General features: G+C 40.5%; 1 protein-coding gene across 2 annotated transcripts in view; it reads right to left on the bottom strand.

The window, feature by feature from the left end:
- Nucleotides 1-841: 841 nt before the first annotated feature.
- The window catches only part of dock1 (dedicator of cytokinesis 1), a 168,131-nt gene continuing 145,428 nt past the window's right edge, over nucleotides 842-23,544 (bottom strand). For both annotated transcript variants that reach the window (XM_035664062.1, XM_035664070.1), the window contains exons 41-52: nucleotides 22,554-22,695; nucleotides 21,902-21,983; nucleotides 19,770-19,854; nucleotides 18,359-18,445; nucleotides 16,476-16,652; nucleotides 15,040-15,123; nucleotides 8,550-8,687; nucleotides 6,534-6,676; nucleotides 6,095-6,293; nucleotides 4,431-4,608; nucleotides 3,085-3,236; nucleotides 842-1,702 (exon numbers count right to left, since the gene is read on the bottom strand). In XM_035664062.1, coding sequence (XP_035519955.1) covers nucleotides 1,607-1,702; nucleotides 3,085-3,236; nucleotides 4,431-4,608; nucleotides 6,095-6,293; nucleotides 6,534-6,676; nucleotides 8,550-8,687; nucleotides 15,040-15,123; nucleotides 16,476-16,652; nucleotides 18,359-18,445; nucleotides 19,770-19,854; nucleotides 21,902-21,983; nucleotides 22,554-22,695 — 1,563 coding nt within the window. In that variant the 3' untranslated portion in view covers nucleotides 842-1,606. The remainder of the gene's footprint in view (nucleotides 1,703-3,084; nucleotides 3,237-4,430; nucleotides 4,609-6,094; nucleotides 6,294-6,533; nucleotides 6,677-8,549; nucleotides 8,688-15,039; nucleotides 15,124-16,475; nucleotides 16,653-18,358; nucleotides 18,446-19,769; nucleotides 19,855-21,901; nucleotides 21,984-22,553; nucleotides 22,696-23,544) is intronic.

The following is a 23,544-nucleotide window of genomic DNA, read 5'->3' on the forward strand; positions in this document are numbered from 1 at the left end:
TGTTTTCACATTCATCTGCTGGAAGTGGAAAGTTTCTCTGTGATGAATGAAAATCTGTGCTCTAAAAAAGGGCGGGGGCCTAGAGCATGATTTGTGACATCACAAATAGTTTGGAAGTTAAACCTGGTCCAAATACACTGAGATTTGACTTTAGAGTGAAGTAGTACCAGTGTCCATTGGGAAAACCTTCAAAATGAACAGAATTTGCATATCCATAGAGTCTGGAATTATTAATGTGGTAGAAGCAGTAGACGCCTTTTTGAGGAATATAAGGTGGAAATTATACTTACTTATATAGAAAAACATATCAGACACACATTATTGTTACAAGTACTGTTGTATATGTCTTAATACATGTCTGGAGGGGGTCTTTAAGTATGACCTTCAGCATTTTCTATAAAAGCAGAACTCAAGTTTGCATGAAGCAGGACAAAGCTGGCACTTGTGGTTTGTTGGCTCATCTACGCTGCTAAAGTATTCTTCCAATATGGGCCACATTCCAGATTCACACTTTCAGTTTTGAAAGAGAGAAATGATCGCTTGGTGAGCGGACACATTATGTTAATGAGATTGCATTAGCCTATATAGAAGTCATTCTGTGGCGTAACACGTCCCGGTATAAAACGCCTGTGTGTTGATAATGAAGTGGCTGTTGTGATGACTGTCAATCAAGCAGGCACAAAGCTTCGTTACTGAGTGTGGGGTAGAAGTGCAGAAACACGTACAGATTGCCAGTTTGTTTTGGATTGCGGATATATGAGAACACTCGCATCTATTTTCAGCATCTCTCGCTGTAGACCAAAATAATGAGGCAGACATCGTTTTTTAAAAATACATACATTTGAAAGTTTATTCAGAAGTCATGTCAGTAGTGAATTGGGAACAGTCAATATTATTGAAATCCAAGGTTACAGCAATCTAGGACAAGGTCTGAACAATGATAATGCGATAGGAGTTAGTTGTATGTGCATTCCAAAATCTTACCAATAAAATCCATGATAGGTTCTCACATACCAACTCTGTAAAGTCCCTGTCAATTCAAAACCTACAAGCCCTTTTTTGTTTCATATAAATGCCACTTAAACTAATGATACGTTAATACAAAAAGAGTCATGATCAAATCACATACAAAAAACCTGAAATAAAATAAAATCATATATACAAACCTCTGTACATAGTGGGAATGTGAATAAAAAGAGATTATTCTTTATTGAGCTATGTGCTCTCATATACTTGAGAGTAGGTCAGTATTGGAAGGCTGTTGGTCCAAGCTTATCTGTCTGAACACAATGTCCTGATAAAGTCTTGGTAGAAGTGGCATGGTAGACAGCATCTTTAAATTCAGTGACTACTCAAATTTGCAACGTGCACCCTGTTGCAGACTGCATCATCGTCAAACTGAAGGCAAAACAAGAAAGGAAAAAAAATAAAAAGATGATAAGAAGGGGAGGGCTGCAGTGAGGTATTCATCTTGTCAAGCTGGGACAGGGAACGAGGAATGTGTGGGTAAAAACAACTGCTGTTTTTTGGGGGGGAGCGGTTACTGTTGATGTTGTTTTTGTTGTGTTGTCAGTGTGTTGTTTGGTCCTACTGTCAGCGTCTTTGTTCACTGTACAATTCCTGAATCGATGGAGGCCTGTTTCCTGGTGGTCTTCGGAGGAGGTGGAGGAGGGGTCTTGCTGGGCAGAGGAGGTGGAAGGTGCTGCAAACAGACAAAACCGTAACCTTGAAATTGCCTTTTTCTCAAATAAGGACAACTTTCCACTAAAAACTCAGGATGTAAAGCTGCTATCACTCCCAAATTGATTGACAGGTCTTTTCATTCAGGGACTAATGCCAGGATTAGCTTACACAACATTTCTGTCTTTTGAGATGGTCACTATGTCAGATTAGTGGATCATGGTGCCTTAAATTCCTTAAGTACACGCTGAACCTCAACCAATGAGTCTGCACATCTGTGCAAAGGACTGCACNNGGGGGGCAAGAGACAGCCTTGCTAGAGCAAGAATCTGCTGCTTTTCATTATGACATACAAATTGTTGTATGGAAGCTAATAACTCCACATCTATTGGATGCTTGGGCTGATATCACGCAGGCACCTAAATCTAAGCTTCTTATGTTTTCTAATGCTGGTAAATGTTTTGTTTTTGCAAAAAACACAGGGGAACCAGCCTTATTTTTGCAGAGAAACACAAAAGGTTCATTTTTCATTTATAAGTAAAACTATTATGTTATTTTTATGAATATAAACCATACTTATGTGGTCAAAAAAATGGAAGATAATAGCGGCTGAAGATCATGTGATCTTTTAGAATCATAAGAAAGATTAGTTGAAATACCTAAAATCAAATTTAAATCTTGTCATCTAGATAGGAAAGGAAATTGAAATGTTTATGGCACTCTGTCCTTCCTAAGACACCTGAGTTCACAACAGAGCTGACAGACAAGGAGTAATGTTCAACAATGACCTCAACTCCACCACCATCAAGGACTGTAAATGAAGAGCGGCTGTCACTCAGAACATCTGCTCTCACTACGCTACTGTCAGCCTGCTGCCACACTGTGTGCAGAGGCTCCGTTTTACTACCTGTCCACGGGCCGTGACGGTGGATAAATAAGATTAGTTAACGGAGTGGCGCGGTGAGAGGATGGCTAGCGTAGACGTCGGTGAGTGTGGAGAGACGAGCCGCTGATTAACAGCGGGAGAGCTCCTGATGGATGTGAGAGGTAAAGTAATCATCCAATCAATCACGTCTGAGCGCTGGGCCGGCTGGGAGGAACAAGTATAAATAACAGCGGGGTGGACAGGCGGGTGTAGGCTCTTGCTGCTAACTGACTGATGCCTACACTGTTCTGTGACACATTACAAAAATGACACACACAAATGCAGTACAACCACAAATGTTGAGTGTGAAACATGTATGCATGCATGTAGACATGAACACACGCACAGGAGCACAGGACAGGGGTAGGGAATAGTGGAGGAGTTGACCCGAATGTCAGGTGCGTGTATTGGCCTCTTGTTTCATTATAAGTGCCATGCATCATTAAGGAGCTCCTCTCAGCCCTAATTAAAACACCTACCCTTTGATGTGGTGGGGGTGGTGGAGGCGTCGAGGGACTCGTCAAGTCTTGATTATCTAGCAGGTTGCCATAATCAGCCGTGCTGCCTTTCACAGGCAGCGGGGGAGGGGTTTCACCTTTGTCAGAGCAGCCCATCCCGTTCAGCTCCAGATCTGTGTTAGAGGGCACTCATCAGCTCACATTCATCATCCAACTACATGGGTATTTTTTAAACAGTACAGCTGGGACCCAAAATAAATCACATTGCCTATAATGCTGAATTCTCTATTATTAAGACTAAGTGTATGTTTTAATGAAACAAGAAGAAAATAGAGATAATGAAATCGAACAGAGCAAAGCTCCTGCACACACTTAAAGGGGAACTTTATTGATTTTACACATCAAGATCAGTAGTCATGTGGAGTACTGTACTAAACTGCTTTTGTATTAAGTCGTCTGTGGCTCAGAAAAGATAGCATGTGGATCTTTGGATATATTTTGTGAAATATCATTTCCAAGGTCACGTATGAAATTTAATGCTCGAACCTGATTATGTCATTAGGGTTATCTTGGCTTTACAAGACTAAGCATTTATTATACAGTTTAAAATACTAATGGGGGGAGTTAGAAATAAGTGTTAACATAAATTTATAATGGAGAGTCTGTGTTACAAATGTTATACAAGACTTTGATGTTAACCAGGCTCGAAGGATAAAAAAAATGCTAATAGTTGCTATGCTATTAGAGTTTCACAAGCTAAGGGTTAGGGTTAGGGTTAACCTTAACCCTAAGCTTGACCGATACAATCAATTAAAAGTCAGGATATCTCGCCCTTATGAGTTGCTACAAACCACATATTGTTACAAAAGAATCCTGTGACTTAAAGGTGCTCCGATGAAAATGATTTGATCAAGTAACAAACTGCACTGTTCATTTTAAGCCTCTAAGAGAGGAAGCAATGCATGTGAATTTTAAGAACAGAAACAGTAGACTGTCTTTTGCTAATGAGCACCCTTGATTAGCACGTCAACACATTGAGCCCATTATGTGTGATCCTGGTGTTAGCAGCCAGCTCAGTGACAAAGAGATAAATTTAGAGGTAAATGTGTGGTGCTGACAGTCATAATTAGCATGGCCATTTAAAGAAGTGTAGCTAAGATGACACATAGCTCAGTGTTTTAGATCAAAATGAGCATCATCACGTGGAGCACAGCATGTGGTAAGATTGACGCAAGAGGCAAAACAAAGTCAGAGGGAGTCAGCGAGGGGCCAACACAGACTGTGGAGGCTCCAGTCCGAAGATGATACAAGCTCTTAACAAAGTGTGTGTTGGAATGGGAGTGAGATCTGAGTAAGACTCCTCTTACTGGAACCAGTGTGCAGGCTGAAGGAGAGTTTGTTCCTGGGTGTGATGGGAGGGGGTCCCGGTGAGGAGGAGGAGTTTGAGGAGGAAGAAGGGGGTCCAGGGGACACGGAGAGGCGACGGTCTCCACCAATCTGGCTGAGAACTTGACTCCTTGGTCTCTGAGGCCGCAGGGGGCTGATCTAAGTGATCAAGCACAAAGAAAGACAAAGAAGTAGTCACTATCAGGTCATTACTGAGAGCTCGAAGTAAAACACTCTCTTAAATTCCAAAGGTCAATAAAACAGAACTGAGAACAAAATTTACTGTGTGGCAAATGAGTTGAGGCAATGATGACATACAGCAGAAGATCAATAAAGGATAATTTAAAGGAGAAAATTAGTTTTGCATCTCCACTGGGACTGTTGTGTATCCATGCACATATTAAGTCAGATATTTGTATTCCTAAAAGAGAAACCATTTGGATAAATGTGCTCGTTGGGTTGCAATATCTTATTTGTGGTTACAAATCATTGTTTGCATGCAAGACTGCGCTCTCTCGGCTTTATTATGGCTGGAATTTGAATATGAAAAGATATTTCCTCAGGGCTATTCCACACTGTAGGCTACATTAACAAACAACTTTGTAATTGGCCAAACTCAAAGTGAGCCACAAGAGAGACGCTGAAAATAACAACACACTTCATTCAGAGATGGGTTTTTTATTCCTAGAACACCAAAACAAAACGGAAATTTGTACTGAGGGTGAAAACGCTATTATCTCTATTTACGTGTTCCAGATTATAACTTCAACTGAAACTACTATATCCTACTGCTTTTGTAACTACCCCTAAGGTGCTCTACCCTTGACCCCTAAGGCAGTAGGCTTCTATCACAAGCCAGACGGCTCCAACCCTCCCAGGGGCCTCTTTGGGAACCCATTCCTATCCTTATCTTTACACCGTTAGCCAAGGAGACTTCCCACTGGGCATGCAGAACACAGTGATACAACACTCTCGGCTGTAGAGGACACAGCGGTGGTAAAGGGGGACACGAGCATGGCAGATAAAGATATGTAGAGTGCCAAGAGAAAAGGTGGGGAGTGGTAGAAATGTGAGCAGTGTGATGTAGAGAGGAGAAGGTAGAAGATTAGGGAGAGAAGAAAATAAAGATAATAATACCTCCTTTAGATATTTCTCTTTTATTTCTATAGTTTTACTAATGTGCTGCAATAATATTAGTTAAAATATCTTCATATATTAGTATACTGATATGTGACTGTTAAATCAGCATATATTTCTGCCACCCCTTAAAGTCTCCATGCCACCCCACAAATATGTCTGTAGCACCACCCTTGACAAAAAGAAAGTGTCATGATGATGCCTGAGGGAGAGCACCGAGCTTGAAATGCATTGCAATACAGAGCAGCTACCAGTCCAAATCTTTGTATTCTATGTGCCAATAAGTGCCTGCATTTCACATCACCAGTATTTTCTTCTTTGTGAACCGTAAAGAATCAAATTTTCATTGCACTTGTGTAGGATGGAGTACAAGAGAGAAAAGAAAAGAAGAGCAGGAGGATAAAGAATGGTTCAGAAGAGCAACAGAAAAGAAGGGTGCAGATTTACTACAGGATGCAGAGGGGGAGGGAAGAGATGAGAAGTAAGACACAGGTCACTTTTTCAGTACCGTCTCTGATAGTATGACAGCTTCAGCGGGCTGCAGAGTGATCTCCGTAGTTTTCATCTCTTTGTCGAAGATCTCCTGGTGCTTACTGTTCCTCTTCTCCTTCTTTTTGTCCTTGCGCTCCCTCTCAGGCTCATCCCGGTCCAATTTGTCCTGAGACTTGGTGTGCAGTTTCTTTGGCAGGAGAGGCTCCAGGGCAAAACTAAAATGAAGAGAATATGATAATGGTTCAATCAAACATGTTTTTTAACCACATCTTTAAATGAAAATGGAATTTCTGTAAAATATTACATAGGACTGACTGACTTGTCAAAATAAAGACAGGGATTATTACAAAACAGTAATCCAAAAAAATATTTTTAAACTGCTTAAATGAGATGACCAAAAGCCAAGGAGGATGTATGGTGGTTTATGCCCTCAAGAACTGTAAACCAGGTGTTACCCATCTGAGCCAGGTCTGGAGGGGGAGTTGTCAGAGGAGATGGAGGTGACTGAAGCCACTGACAGCGGCCTCTGGGAGGAGGGCATGGTGAAGGAGCGCACCATGGAGTGAGGACGAGGCCCCCGCCGTTCGTCTGCTGTCGGCTGACACCGTAGAGAGAAAGAAAAACAGAACCATGCAGAGAGAATTCAGCTTAAAAAAGTCAATGACAGCTTTGAAGTTATGTGTGCATTTTTTTATTTTTAAGGTACTTAGTGTACAATAGCTTCAACCCAGTACACATTTCTTATATGCTTTATTTAATGACACTTAGAAGAAATGGATGAATGATTGCATTTGTGCAGCCATCTTTCATCTAAAATTTGAGCAAAGGAGGAGAAGCTAAAGAGGTATAAGCAGTGCATTATGATAGATTCCTGTCATTTGAGAAAACAGGACCCAAAATACTTTTCTCTAAGCCTTAATGTATCTTTTATAGAACGCTATTAACAAGACAATGAGTCTACAGCCATGTCAGTATGTTAACATGCTCATGCTGACAATGTTATTGTTACATTCTGATGTTTAGCAATTACATTGTTACCATCTTGGTTTAGCATGTTAGCATTTGCTAATTAGCACCATACTTGAAGTCAAGTCGAGGTTTATGGGGAAGACTTTAATTTTGCAGGTATTTACTCAGAAATCAAAGTATTAAAGAAGTTAAAACACTGCTACGTGGAAAGTCAAGGGATCACCAAATATAAATCATAATGAGCAGGGCACGAATGTCTACACAGAATTTCTCAGCAATCCATCCAATAGTTGTCAAGACATTTCAGAAATGCCATTGGATTCATGGTTTTAGAATCCATAAATTGACTGAAATTTCACTTGGCAATCCATTCAGTTGCTGTTGAGATATTTTAGTCTGGACCAAAGTGGTGGACCCACCAACAGAGTGAAAATGTAGTCCAACAGACTACATATTATGAGAGACAACAGGAGATACACATTGAGGATGACATTCCACTTAGGGAAAGGGAAACTGTAAGAGTGAAGGTCACGCCCAGCATTATCATAGCTTATGTACAGTATAGAGCCCAAACTGCAGCAACATAGTCGAACAAAGAGTCGGGGAAAAAGACAAAGAGAACTCTGGTTGAACTATTAATGTCTGTACTTCTGTAAAAAGAATCGGCTGGAATGGAAATCTGGTGACAGTAGCTCTAACAATGAACTCTTCTGCATTTAAAGACTCTTTTCAAGTGAAGAAAGGGGCCATCACACATCTGATAGGATGACCTTATTATCACACCCTGGAAAGTGATGGCTTTTCTCTCGTTTGAAAGGTCACCACCCTCTCCCTTTAAATTGAGTGAAGGCCCCTTTACCACAGGCATGAGGGAAAAGCTTGGCCAAGCAACAATTAAATCTGTAAAGGAGGAGAGAGATGGGAGGTAGCAGCATCCCACGAGCTGACTTCAGCTAAAAGTAAAAGCAAGTCTGACATGCATGTTCTAAGCACATTTGGAGGACATACCCAATAAAGGAAAGAGGAAAAAGGACAAGGAAACTCAAATGCTGTTAATTGTTGTCTTAATGTCCTAATGTTTCTTTTCTTAAGTTAAATTTTTCTTAAATCTTAATGTGCTGATTCACACACTGCGTTTTAAAACAGTTTTACCCTGCTTCCTCTGTCAGGAAGGTAGATCCAAATAGGGAACACAGCTCTCCTCAGTTACTTTAACACAGTCTTGAAGAATGGACATTTTCAGATAACACAAAGTAATTGCATCTGTGAAATGCAAAAACGTCCCTGGCCAAACAAAGAAACAGGAAAACAAGAATGCTACATAATGGATTTCTAAAACGCTAACATAAACCTTAATTTCCTAAAAATCTTAAGCCAAACACACCAGAAGAAAATAAAAGAAACGACTGCAGATTCCATAAGTGCCTGCTAAAAATGAGCAGACTGAATTACAAAGCATTTTTAATGTAAGAGAAAGGTCACAAACAGGCAAAAGCTCTTACCAGGGACTTTACTCCATACTGTTTCTCCACCTTCTCCCGCAGTTGCTTGAAGCAGGCCTCTAAGCGGTCATGGAAAGGCCTCAGCGCCTCTGTGACCTTCTCTCCGTGTATGCGAACACCTTCGGCGAGGTGCGGGATCTGGTGGGGCCAAAAAAGACGCGTGAGAAACTTTAATCCGACATACCCCGGAGAGATGAGAGGTTAGCTGCATGTCGGTTCTTCATTCATCAGAGGAATACGCCACATACATTCACATTCAGCACACATGACCTTTGGCCCCTTGGCTGTGCATACTCAACACGAGCAGGGAACGTACATCAGCCTGAGTGTGTCTGTGTGCACTGCAACCTTATCCAGGTAAAAGTAGACGATATTAGAGAAGCCTGTTGCCATGACACTCCCTCCCCCTGCCTCCCACCACCAACATCAACACATCATAACACAGGTATATTAAACAAGGCAACGAGAAAGCATAGACAGAATACATGTATAGGCATGTACTGCATGTGATGGATGTTTTCCTCTCCACCTCTGACGCAAATAAAGACGCAATGCACCCTTTCCAGCACACTGCTGCCTCTCACACTGTAGGCAGCTGGCGAATAGCAAAATCTAAACACATAACAGAGGCAGCTCAGGTAGAAGGAGAGAGGGAGACAGAGCGAGGGAGAGACTGAAACTGCAGAAAACTAGTAATTAGGAAACCCCAGTGCCACAGTCTGTGTCAGCAAGGTCTGCTGACTAAATCTGGAAAGAGGAGGAAGTGACATCTCTTGGGGAGTCATCATTTGAGTGATTTTTTTTCTTCTCTCCTGGTTGAAATCACAGGTTAAGTTATCAGGTTTCAGTCAGAACCTGGCGTTTCAGTGCTACATGCCATCTTTAGCTGTGGTAAGGCACTGAAAAGTTGCACAATAACAATAGCAGAAACCAGCAGTACAATACAGTCATCTGTGGTAATAGCAGACCTTTTCTTTCCCATGGCAACTGTAAAAATATTCCCTGACTGTCTCACTGCTATATATGAGAAAAACTGTTAAAAGTGAAAAGAAAGCAGCTTATGCCTTTTCTTTTTAAGTAAAAAAAAGAAAGAAAACACATTACAGGGAATTCAATTCAAACGTTTATATTAATCTGTGCCAGTCAGAGTGGTGCACACTGGAAAAACAAGGAAACACTAACCTGCAGAGTGCATCTTGTGCCTCATCCTTAGTAGAGTAGCTTTTACGGCTAACAAATTCACCCTGAGCAAATGGAACAAAGAATCTGCTCAGAGTACAAAGAAGTGTGTGAAGTATGTGGCATAGGTGGGCCAGTAAAGAGAAGGCCATGTGTGTGCTAACCTCTGATTCCCTCAAGACTGCTCGCCTTTCTTCCTTTTCTCCGAGGGCAACCTGCCCCTCCACAGCAGGCTACAGCTAGAACCGACTTCGCTCAGCTGGCACACAACACCAGTTCAGTTTCGTGATGCAACCTTTTGTAACAATCTCAAACGGTGCATGTTTTATTTACACGTTTCAACATGTGGTGGGCTTATTAACAGGGAAAGAGAAAATACGAATGCAGAAACACATCTATAAGGTTATTGATTTAAAAAAAAATCAGACACCCTTAGGTTCTCAGCCACGTGTAATACATTTCACTAATATATTAAAAAGCATCCTATGATAGGGGAAGCACACAGTGAGCAGATCAGTGTGAAAATGTATCATAGTGTCAAAAATGGAGGATATTTCACTCACTGAATGTTAGTGACTATGCTGTGCTCCGCAAAACCAAAGCTCTGACACAGAAAGATAAATGAGAGAAGGCTACAGACACCCTGCAAGGATTTCCCCTGATATTGAGCACCTTCATCATCACCGCTGGGACCTCTTGGAGGAGAGGGGAGAGGAGAGCAGGAGGCAGAGAGAGAGAAAAGGTGAGGGAAAGAGGAAAGAGAGACAGAGGGGAAAGAGGTTAGGAGCAAGAGACATGGGAGAGAGAGCAGTCAGAGGGACGAAGTGTTGTGAAACTAAAAAGACAGAAACGGGGAGAAAAAACTGTTAGAGTGAAAGCTGAGGCAAGATTCACGTCTCCCAGGATACCCACATCTTTTTATAGACCTTAGGATGATTGAGTGCAACTGAGTGGCGGCATGGCAACAGAATTCTGCTTGGTGGCTGCACCGAGATAAGCTCATTGTGGAAGACACTTAGGCTCAAGGTTGCTAAAACATACACACACAAAAACACACAAACATACAGACATACACACATTCAGTAGTTTAATTACAGTAAACTTAAAAAAAAAGTTTGAATTCCTCTCTGACAGAGACGGCAGGTTTATGATTTAGGATATCATTTAGAGGTATTACCTCATGTGAGGCTGATGTTAATATCAGATAATTAGACACTGGAGACCTAGGGCTGCATTTATAAAACCCCAGCAGGGACTTCACTCTGAAGGTTGGCTTACAAAGACTAACAATGCATACTGCAAAAAATAGCACAGACTGTATACTGTAGACCAAGGGTACCAATCTCAAACCAGCTTGGGGCCACTGCTGATATTGTCATCTTACAGGAGAGTCACTTTAACATTCAAGTACTACAAGAAAGCGCAAAATTCTGAGACTATTTCTATTTCTAACATCATACTTAACAAACAATGTAAACAGCAGTTTTTATACATTTTATATGATCATTTTATATAATCTTTGTTGTTCGCAGGCCAAACAAATGGCTCAAAACCTGTTCTCTTCTTACAAACAAACAACAAAATATTTTTTTTTTAAAAACAGAATTGTCTTAATTTTGTGTGTAGGGGTAGTTTAAATTGATTTAAATTAATTAAAACTAGAAAAAAGAATAATAATAATCTTCTTATCTAATCTATTTTAAGAAGCCAGATACCAGAACCACTTATTCAACTGCAGAAAGCTAACAAAAAAGGTCAGACAAGCTGGATGTTACCCTCCCAGCACAAAACAGTAATGTGCCAAAATAAATGAGCGGCTGTTAAACTGAGTTGAAAATGCAACAGCTGAAGAGTTACATATTTTTCTATGCCACTGATCAAACGGCCAATGATTCAATTAGCTGAATAGCTGCCAATTATGTACAACTAACGTGAGCCACAGATGCTCAATTGTGGCAACAACAGGTTAGTCAGGAACACTTGAGAAAGGGTTTCTGTGAGTTTGTTTCCGAGGTTTTATGCCCCCTAGTGTACGAAAATAGTTTAGGCAGCTTTAAATGTGGCGCAAAAACCTGGGGTATCAAACCCATACAAGTTAATTGTAAATATGGAGCAAACTAAATAGCATTTAGAACAACAAAAAAAAGAATGGGACTGGATGTTCCTCTGCAATATGAAATGAATACTACTTTTTCTTGCAGGGCTGATGTTTCCTTATGTTCACACATATTCTCCCGCCACATTTCCATGCAAACAACTTTTGAACTAAACATTCACCTTCCAAGCCGCACTTTGTGGACGTGATTATAAATGAAGCCCAAACCCCATTTACAAACAGGCGAATGCCGGTATTATCAGCTGACAAGAAGTATGAAAGAAATGGCATTGCTATTTAATATCAGCAATGTTTCTCAGAGCCCAATGTTCTTAGCTGAACCCTGTCACTCTCTCTCTCTCTCTCTCTCTCTAATGCACAGTGAGCTGACTTCTGAGCCACACCCCAGGGTGCTGGGACAGCCACATTGCCTTTGAGATGCCTGGTATTAAGGCTATGATGACATATTAAGACCTTTCATGAAGGTCACAAAGGTCTCTGAGATGTACACAGCCAGTGGTGAGTCAGGCAGACTAATAAGCAGACAGACTGTACTATATGTGAGATGAAAGGACCAAAAGAACAAGCACCTTAATCAAAAGACACAGTAAAGAAAGCAAAGTTGTCACTGAAATATTTTGTTTGTATACATGCCAATACTCTGTTGATGCCCTGGTGAAAATGGGCGCCTTAGATCTGTGAGTCAATATATTAATCACTGAGCTATCCTTAACAACTTTTAATAGAGTGGCTCATGCTGCAGTGAGACGTTTTAGGTGCTAATTTAGGCATCTGTCTAGAGCGTTTGCTAATTATAACCAGAAACATCACTGAAAACACCTACTTTGTATTTGCCAGGGAGCTTTTTACAATACCTAATTTCCTGATTTCCAGTTGCTCATTTCCTCTCTAATTACTGGACAAGGACAATGGGTATTTCAGAATAACAGTGCACACTGGCTCATTTCGAACCATTTAGTTTGCTCACTGGAGCAGGCTTGTCTTCATTTGTCACATTTAGACAGATTCAAGACACGGGATAAACAAGCATGCTGACTCTGGCAAGGAGAAAGCTGATACCATTTCAAATCAACAACTCTGGCTTAGTCATCTCTTTAAAAGTTCCCTGTGTGTATGTTTGACGTGGGCGCGGCATTTGTGCTTTCTCTATGACATGTCGCTGTGATGATCACACCAAACAACTTCAATCGTGTCTTTTTTTTGTATGGAAGATACATACCATCATGATTTCAAACACTTAGTTAGGACATTTGATGTGAAGGACATTTTTAACCCGACATAGCTGCCAAGATAGTGCAATTCGTTTGTCTTGTACTGGTATTACAACAGAGCTCCTGCTAATTAGCACTGCGCATTGTGGGTGGAGGATCATTTCAAAATTGCAGTGTGATTTCTAACACTATTTTAGTCCAGCTGAAATCTCAGAAGCTGAAGCTGAAATGGATTTAGCGCTTTCACATCTGAGCATCACACTGGAAGCAGCACAAAGCTTTGAAACAAAAGTAGTCTTACCGACATTATTGTTCAGTGCCTTCGCTTCGAGATGGATATAAAAATAACTGATAGGTGTTAAAGGTAAAAATCTAGTGGCATACTCCAACCTTGTCAGATATAATGTATTTGTGATATTCACTTCTTTCCAGGAGTAATGAAGTAGCGACACATTTATTTTTAGGTTACCCTCACCTGCTTTGGCAACTTCTACTTTAGTTAGTAATATCTTACGTTTCTCCATGTTCACACAATTTGAATGTCTTCAAAAAACTAATGTGGAAAAACTTGAGTAACAACTAATATGTAAAAATACTAATTATAAAAAACAGTCCTCTTCTAGGGCAAAATAACTATTTAAGCAGCATCATGACATCAAGCTTGACGACCAAATAAGCAGCCAATAAGTCACAGAGGCATATCCCTTTGTGAATCATGCCTTATAAAGACAAAAGCTTTCGCAAACACAAAAGAGCCAAACTCTCAGATTCGGAGGAGTTCCACCACAGATGCAGAGCACGAAGTTGACCTATTTTACAAAAACGGAGAGGAGAACAACTACTGCAAATTCAATTAACTTTCTTTTTCCTCACAACTAGCGTTAGGAAACAGACGGAGAAACTTCTCGTATCTGTGCCCAATTCCTCTGTGAACCATAAGGCAGGGAACTATGACTTCCCGAGTATTAAAGTGACCCTTAGTTCAGAGCTGAGGAGTTAGGAAAGCAAGCAAAACAAACCTACAGTGCAGCTTTCTAAAAATCCCAAAAGAGTGCAAGTTTTTGTTATTCCTCTAAAGAGCAGATAGCCAGGAATTTATAAATCAAAGATGAGTCACAAATGAGCTAAAGATATGCACGAGTTGTGATGTATTCCAACAATGAGTGTGTGCATTTCTTGTCTGCTGTGTGTGCACTTCCTTCAGGCTCACTGAGGGTGCAGAGCTCGCAAAAACGCCAATGCTGATCTCTTGCTGTCTCTTCACGCAGTGGAGCATCCTCCCTAACTTCAGAATGTTTGCTTCAGCACTCTCCATCGCTACCATCTCCACTGAACTCTTTAACACACTTTTCCCCCTGCTCACTTCATTTACTGTCATTGGACACTCTTGGCAATGCACTCACAAGGTCTTCAATGATATTATATATGATATTATATTTTCAGCCGTAACCTTTCAAAATTACCTGAGCAGCACTTTAGTAAGGATATAACATTTCAGATATGAATGCCATAATATACAACATATATCCTTGAGCATTCCACTGTGTATACGAAGGACCTTCATATGTAAAAAACACACTGCATGGTGCCTGATTGATGTCAATCAAAACTCTTAATAACCACAGTAACGCACATATAAGACCACTTTGTTTTCAGCAGCTGAAAGGATAAGCAAGCAGCCCAAAGTAAATTCATGCAAATTAAGATACCTCAATTCACATGAAAAGGGATTCACATTTTTATGCCTTTTATGTTTCTCCATACCATCTATGTTTCAGTATTTTCACTGCCTGTAGGCCATGCCTTCATGGAAAAAGAAATACCATGGAATATGATGAAATATGTCATCTTTGAAAGTAAATGAGCATGCAATTTGTGATAAGCAGGTATTTTCCGTAAACCCTGACATCTCTGGCGGGACAGACTGATCGTTTACAAACTACAGTATGATGGTTTACTATGACCATATGAACTTCAGTCTCACCTGCCAGGCGATAAGGTCCTTCAGTTTCTCTATCTTCTCAAGGTCCTCTGGGTGTTCCTGCATGTACTTATCATTGAAGAAGGCCTGGAGAAGAGAGAGAAGATATACTGGGGTAAGTTTGTCGGGAGGAAAATGAGGATTAAGTTCAGAGTAAGACAGAAGGAAAAATCTGAAATGTGGAGAAGTTTGTGATATATATAAAAGAAAAGAGAAGCGGGGAATAAAAAAACTGATGAGTGAAGGGAAAAGCATTGGGAGGGGCTGTTAAGATGAGAGAAATGTAGTCAAGACATTCGTCTCTCCTACACCACCTGCACTATTTCACTGAGATGAAGGAGTGACCTGGGGGCAAAGAATTCATGTCGCTCCTCCTCTGACTCATACTGCACCGTTTCCCAAGACCAATATGAATCTATTCCAGGTCATGATATATGCTGGAAAACCAACAGGCTATCACTTTTTTTTTTTTTTTTATCATCAAACAGGGTAAAAAAAGAGTTCCCCTTCCACATGAGTTGCTATTGTGTTACGGTGAATAGAGTGTGCAGCTCACAAACCAGTGAGAGCTCTAGAAATGTGATGAGAAACTGGACACAAGGAAGATTGAGTCTTGGGACTTTCAAAAGAAAAAAGGCCTGGGTCACATCAAACAAAAACAGATTCATGAAGACCCATGATGTTGAGAGGGAAATAATATGTGAGTGAATAGTCACAACTGTAGCAATAAGAATATTAAGGCTGATTGCATGAGATTTTAGGGGACGTGAAATATGCATGAGATTGTGATGTGATTCCACAGCATGAAATCAAATCTGAGAAATATTATATACCACCAGCATTTCTTTGTCAGGAATATAAAATGCTTCTCTGCTGAGAGCCTCACTTTGTGAACTAGACGAGGTTATGTTAGGTTTGTGATGAGTTTTAAACGTGCTGGTAGGTGGATTTTGTTACCTCAGGAGAGGACCGAGTTAGCTGTTTCCCCCTGTTTTCAGTCGTTATGCTGTCTCCCAGATCTACCTTCATATTTAATGGACAGTCACAAGAGTGGTATTGATCTTCTCATCTAACTCGAACAAAAAATGTATTTCCCAAAATGTCAAACTATTCCTTTAAGTGCCAATACAGCAATGTAGAAATACTTATTTTAGTATTATCAGCTAAATGTGTTCAAAGTATTAAAGTAAAAGTACTCATTCTGCAAAAAATGGCCCCTATTGGCGAGTGTTAGCACAGTTAGAAAGCTTAGTCCAGTGGTTCCCAACCTAGGGGTTGTATAATACAAGTATAAAATAGCATAAAATGGGAATATTCAAGTGAAGTACAAGTACCTCTAAATTGAATACATGTAATTAGTTACATGCAATTAGTTACTTTTCAGCTCTGCCTTTAAGGTTTTCTGCTAAAGTAAAAAAAAATAGTTTCATGTTGACTACCTTCTCATAGTTGGCAAAACCTCCCATGACAGCTGGGTCCACAATCCCATTCAGCAGCAAGGAGAGGGGATTGATGGGAAGGTTGGGATCGTTGAGATGCCTCTGAACCATGCTGCTGATCTTCTCATTGGTCAGCTGCATCGTTTCCATCGCGTTCTCCAGTGGACTGATCTCCTCCTGTGCAGCACAGTAAGTGAAGGTGTCATCAGATGTTTTTGTGACTTATTCACCAGTGTCAGTATATATACACATACATCAATACTGTCTGTAATCCCAATAATCAAGCGGAAACATTTTGTGTTCACTGGCTAGGGATAGGTTATTAGAAGACGGGCTTAGGAACACTTAACTACACACATAAATCATGTAAGATAGAGAAGCAATGAATAATTTTTCACTGCGCCCATACATGAACCTGCAACTGTCAAATGAAGATGGATAGCGCATTGGTGTAGGGGGATTTCAATTCCCATGTCAACAAAATATAATTGGCAATCCTGAGAAAAGATGAATAAAATACTTGGAAATGCTGTCATTAATTCCACTACTGCGCAAAAGTAAATTCCAACTCAGCCGTGTAACTCCGCGTGGAGGCAATCACATTACTTTGGTAGAAAAAATACCACCTCCTCCCAGCTTGCTAGTAAGTATTTAGAAGAAACATGTGTAGCATTGTGTAAATGTCAGATTTAGACCCTGGACAGAAAAAAGAAAGATGTTGTGCAGGGAGACAAATTGTGCCGGTATGTCTCAGGCCAGCTTGGAAAAAAAGCATTGTCAGATGGGCAGCTTTAGTTTGGTGAATCGCAGCCCAGTCATTAAGCTTTAAATAGAGAGTCTGACCTCAGGGACCTGGCCTCTCCCTGGCTCATCTGGAGGGCAAGCTGCTCCTGACAGTATGTTCCAACCCAGCCTGAAGGAAGAGGCTTCTGCTTTGAATTAGTGTGGCAATGGAGAATAACACTTCACTGCATGGACTCAGGAGTTAGTGTGGGATCAAATCTTGGTAGTGGGCTGATTGTGCTAAGGATGTAGCAACCAGAAGGGCCATTTCGGTGAGCTAAATGCCCAAGGTGTGTGGGTGTCATGTGGTGCTATTTTTACGGCTATGAATGCGAACTGAGCAGAATGTAGCATACACCATGGCTAAACCAAACGTCTGAGGAGAGGTGCCCCCATTCTAAAGCTTTCACCAGCACAGACATTAAAGTGACTAATCAAAGCTACAAATAAAGAGTAATTGATTGCGGGATACTTACCCAGGCTAATTACACTAAGTAGTGCATTTGTTTTGGGATAAACTAATAACACGTTAAAAGGATGAGACAGGGGTTTTGGCTATAAGTGATACGGCTCTTGTGTACCAACTTATATTACTGTACTAATTTCTCCACACTCCCTCCTCCAACAGAAAACATCTGAGCCTGAAATGTGGACACCGGACCAGCATTTTAATTACTCAGAACAACAGAGCTAAAATACTAAAATTTTAATGTGGTATCAATGGGATGGAGGGGAAATGTGTCCATACATTAAACACTAAAGTCAGTTTGTTGCAGTCAGACAATCCTCTCTTCAAATGGTTTTCGATACAGCAATCCAGGTAATTTTATTACAGGAAAATCAACAGTGAGTAATTTCTGAACTCCCCTCTAGTTGTATTTGTGCTGTGTAGCTATTTTCAGTGCAAACAGGCTTTAAGGAGTGCTTGGTGAATCGATGTGGGCCCTCTGGCAGAGAGAAAACGTGCCCTGTCGTTAGACTGGGGAGTGGCACGCCTGCGTCCACACGGCTGTCTATACAGCTTAAGTAGACAAATCATATCGATTGCCTCTGAGCAAGGCTGCAGATCCTCATCTGATTAGGAGGCCTTTCATACTCACTGTGGAGACTGACTTGACTTCAAACCAGCGCAGGATGCCAGGAAGTTTGTAGGCTGTCGTGTATGTGGTCCTCTCAATCCACATGTTCTGTTGAGAAAATGACAAAAACAAAATCAGAACTCTGAAAAAGGAAATCAACTGACATGACAAGGCACCACATAAATTTGCTTCTGTTTTTGTGCCAAACCACACTGAAACAATCTTTAAGATTTCTGTTGCATGAATGAGAGCAAGACGATGTAATAGTTGTTCAATCAAAGCCCATTGAAGGTGGGCTGGTGGGAAGGAGATGTCCCGCTTACAGACAGCCTAAATAAGAGATGGAAGATGGAATTTCCTCTGAAACACAAACATGGAGCTCAAATAATAACTTTAACTCTTAAGAATAAAAACATGGGGGGGGGGGGGTTGAATGGAAATTTACAGAGATGTGGGTATATTGACACGTTTAAGAGGTTTGACAGGTGTAATATGCTAGCAATAGGTATCAATCACCTTTTTGTCAACACAGAGAAATCAGTCTGACAACTTAATAGAGGAACTCTGAGATGAGTTAAATACATCATCCTGCTTTGCTAAAGTAACACAGTAACACAGCACAGTAAACAGACAGAGGCAAGCGTGAATGGCTTTAATTTGTGTACCTGGGTATTAAGTGTGCACAAAACATAATTCATTAGATGTACTAAAAATCCAGTCTCAGCAGTTATACTTGCACTACGCAAACAGATTTGGACCACTTTCAACAATTTTATTTAGTCTGGATCTTCTTGCTGGCAACCATTTTCCCTGTGTTTAAAAATAAAAATAAAATCCTCTGTATCACTCTTCCTTGGTGTAAAATCTTCTGCCAACGTAAATGAGAGTTCTGCTATGCTATTGATTTACTCTGCTGGAAAAAAAACCCTAAAGATATGTGTGGAGCATAAACCTCAAACAATAATCCAACAGCATCCTATAATAAATAACAAAATAGCAGCAGCGATACCGTGACAAATGAGCAGGAAACTGATAAAAAAAAGACAAAAATTAGCCCATTGTAATTTACCCTTTTCAGTACATTATCTAGCAAATGTGCATTTTTTTGCCCCATTAGTGGAGCTGAGTCACTTGTTTATATATATAATTTATTTTTTTCCCCTAGGAACATACGACTCAGCTGTTTATATAATATATATATTATATGTATAAACACATACCACTGTTGCTCAAATGTTCTATATTATAGTTCAATACCAAGTAGCCTTCATGTTATCTTTTATATATAAAATATAAATATATAATATAAATATTATTTATATAATATTTTTTTCATAGTTTTTCATTTATAAAAGCATGACAATTCTGAGGATTTCTAATGTTACAAATAAAATAAAAGCTAAGTCATAGAGGAGGGAAAAAAGACAGTTACCGCAAACTCGTTGTCAGGGTCCTTCTCCCCCTTCCTCACTGGCCTGGAATACTGGAATTTATGGACTTCATTTACTGTGTAGAAGCTGGGGAGGGAGAAAATCAGCACCTGAGTAAATTAAAACTGTTAGGGGCAATCTACAGCTTGATTCAAAGGTTGATTGCTTTGCTTCAGGTCAAACACAGGACAGGCCCCCTCCTGGCTAGCACTGCCAGGAACTGTGGCATTTAGGCATGTTGGTTTTGACAAGCTGCCTAAGGCCCGGCCTCATCTATATGGTAAATAAATTCATTTTTGGATCACACACGTCACTGGCAGCCCCTGAAGTCAGTCCGTCATGTCAGACATGTAGAGAAGCTGCAGCATACGTTGACAGAAGCACACGACTGGCAGGGATGAACTTTGCCAAATCAGGTTAATAGACTTTTCGCACTATGCAAACGATGGTGCTACAGAGTGGCTGTGGGAGCAGCTGTCTGGGCACATACATGCTCCCCCACATAAGATGCATGACTTGCTCTTCTTCCATCTTTCTGTCTTGGGTCTCTTGCTGACAAAAATCCACTGACACTCTCCTGGGGAAATGAATACGGATCTATTATCCTCATACAGCATATTGCATTCCCCATTCCTAAAACAACGCCATATGGTTTGAAGAGCATGCCTTTATTAGCAAACAATTATGAATAAAATATGAAAGGAATCAGGATGTTCCAAAACCACTGCCCTTTTATGTTTGTGGTAGCACCAATAATTGTGTGCAGATGGGAAGTTACAACTTTTCTACTAAGGACTGTTAATGTTTTGCTAATGACCAGACCACACAAAGCTGTGTGACATTAAAACTACAGAAATATTGGACTCAGGTCTTATTGGTACTTGAGTCCTTTATTTTATACTGACAATCAGATGTTCCCTTTTGTACATGGTCACAAAGGGCAACACACTATTCAGTGAACATGATGAGACCCATTCCCAAAATTAGCTGAAGAAGTGTGGCATTAGCCTAAAAAAAATGGAGCCTCTGAGCTTCTGATCTAGTAAACAGATTAATAAAGCAGTTTCAGATCAGCTGTGCTACCCCAATTAAGCCTTTTACATGTCATTAGCTGACAGGCTAGAGGTGATGCAGTAGCATAGTATGGACAAAGCAAGGTCAGAGGAGTGTGTGTGTGCTCTGCCTGCTGCTTGTGACCCCTTTGGCTCAAACAGCTCAGTCTCATTGCTATGCACTGTTGATCTTTTGCACTGAATGAGAGAATAAATGAGAGAAAACAGAGAGATGGGGGAGAGAGAGCGAGAGAGAGCGAGAGAGAGCGAGAGAGAGTGAGCGAGACCGAGAGAGAGAGACAACCTCGGAAAAGCATGATGAGAGCTGAAAAACTAAACAGAGAGGACAGAGTTGGCAGAGAAAGAGAGACGGACAGACAGTTGGTGTGGAACAGTCCTCTATCCCTCTCTAAACACGGCTGTCTTATCTAGGCTATTAACAGAGTTACATATTCCAATCAGACACAGTTTGCAAACAAGCAAACAGACTGCTGCAAGGGGATGTGACCAATGGTGCAGACTTGCGATAAGATCAGTGCGCAGGTATATTTGCCTAAAGGTTTTCCAAGTAAATGTCTTCTTTTAATTATGTCCATTGATGCGGTGGGTGGCATATCAAAGTGAATTTGCACAGATGAGTGATTAGGTGATGGCTGGCGTACAGATTGGGCAAACAAGTGGGAGTGTAGGGCCCCCTATGTTTGTTGTGGCCCCTGCGTGTGACACAAAGGTATTAATGATGTCAGAGAAACAATGTTGTACTTGGCACAGTCACTAATAGCAGATGGCTGGTGCAAGTTAATATCCACGAGAACGACAAGAAGGTCAACCGCTGTTTGTTCTGCACAGACACACATTTACATCAAGATTTAATCACTTTCACCACAGCGGCCCTCAACACGCCACACTCTTAAAAAATGCTAATGCACTTTTTTTGCATGTCATCACAAGCTCTCTAAATTGTTTTTGAGTGACTGGGGGAAAAGTAAATTGGGCTTGCTGGATTGAAATTCATGCTGTGTGACTTTGAGTAACACACTCTGTAATTGTAAAGAAATGAGGAGTGGGGATATCCTGCTTACCTCACTATTTGTTCCGAGACCGGCTTGTTTTGGAACTTGGCAGGCAGATCTAGGATGGGTTTCACCGTGAAACACTGAATGTCTTCAGCAGAAACATCAAGGAAAAATATGAAACTGTTGAACTCAAATAAATAAAATACAATTCACTGTGACCTAGTTATAATTCTGTATTATTGTTAATCAACTTCAATGAAATCCAATTGTACAATACAATCTTATCGTTTAACAGAATTCTATTACCCAAACCAATGATTTTGAGAAAATTGTAATTAAAAGTTATTGGAGGTTTTGTTTTATACATGTGAAGCATTGTTTTATAACTTACAAGTGAAAGGCAGTTAATTGCATTTGACATGAATTTCATTACTTCATATGTAATTCTACGACCACATTCTGATACACATTGTTACTGGAAAAATATATGTATTATTAATGATATTAACATTAATACATTATTATTTATTTTTTTATTTGATTGTCTCCCACCCCTCCAATTACTTCATAAGGTGCATAACCACATTGTAAAGCATAATAAACATTATTTCCTTTCATTTAACATAGCAGCTGCACCAAAAGAAATTTTGAAAAACAACCTGATGAAATCTGAACAACTTCTTTTTTTCTAACAAAAACTCATTTGTGCTGAGGATACATTGTCCAGAGGAACACTTTATGTCCTCACTGGGTGGTGTGGTCGTCTTCATCTTCTCTGCGTTAGGAAACTGCGTGAGAAGACGTGCTTCGAAATCCTCCCTCCGCTCATACTCCTTCCCACGGTACATGAACATTTTGTTCTGAAGGACAATGAAGAAGAAGAACAGTGAGACCTCGGACACGTACATGTGGGGACCAACAACAATCAGCAGCCAGGTGCTAATTGGCACACATTTTGTGGACATATGGTACACGGTCCTTATTTTATGAATACGGCAGTATTGACAGCATCATTTCATAGACCATTTCACAAGAACATTAGATCTAGTAGCTAAAATGCATTCAGTGATGGCTATTGGAAAGACATGGGACAAAAACAAAATTGTAACATTAAGATAAAGGATGAGAGTGACTTTGATTTGTAAATGTACTTGGCCCGGTACTGTGACTGGGTTAAAATACATTATCATAATCACCATATTAAAAACTTGGAAATGAGGGTGACTATAAGTTCTTGGCACTGATTCAGTGATTAGTCAATCCCAGCTGAGTTTAGCGTGGGCTTGCTTGGGGAGGACTTCTGTTTTAGCGAACTGACAGACTGCAAATGGCTACTACCACTTTGCTAGGGGGGCTCTTTCACAAACGGCTGCCGCAGACTACAGCTACTGATGAAGCTGCCTTCAAACAGCTGTAATGGTTCAGATGTCTTGCTAATTTCAAATTAATGTGGTAAGGTCTTGTCACCTGAGGATGGGCCCTCTTCACACCCTCTTCACATCTTAGCGGCTTGATCTCTTCTGAAAACCATCAGGTTGCCCTCAATGTGGGCTGACTATGAATTATCAGCTTCATTCATTAGCTTAACATGGACATTAGACTATAGACACAGCTTGAAAGTCAGAATCTTGTCATGGGAGAATAGCCAAGCCACTTTTACATTTCCTTCTTTCTTTCATACACCATCACTACATAACAGCTCACACACA

This window comes from Morone saxatilis, unplaced genomic scaffold (genome assembly GCF_004916995.1).
Source record: "Morone saxatilis isolate NCDOM2014 unplaced genomic scaffold, NCSU_SB_2.0 Contig1, whole genome shotgun sequence".
In the NCBI taxonomy this organism is placed as follows: domain Eukaryota; kingdom Metazoa; phylum Chordata; class Actinopteri; family Moronidae; genus Morone; species Morone saxatilis.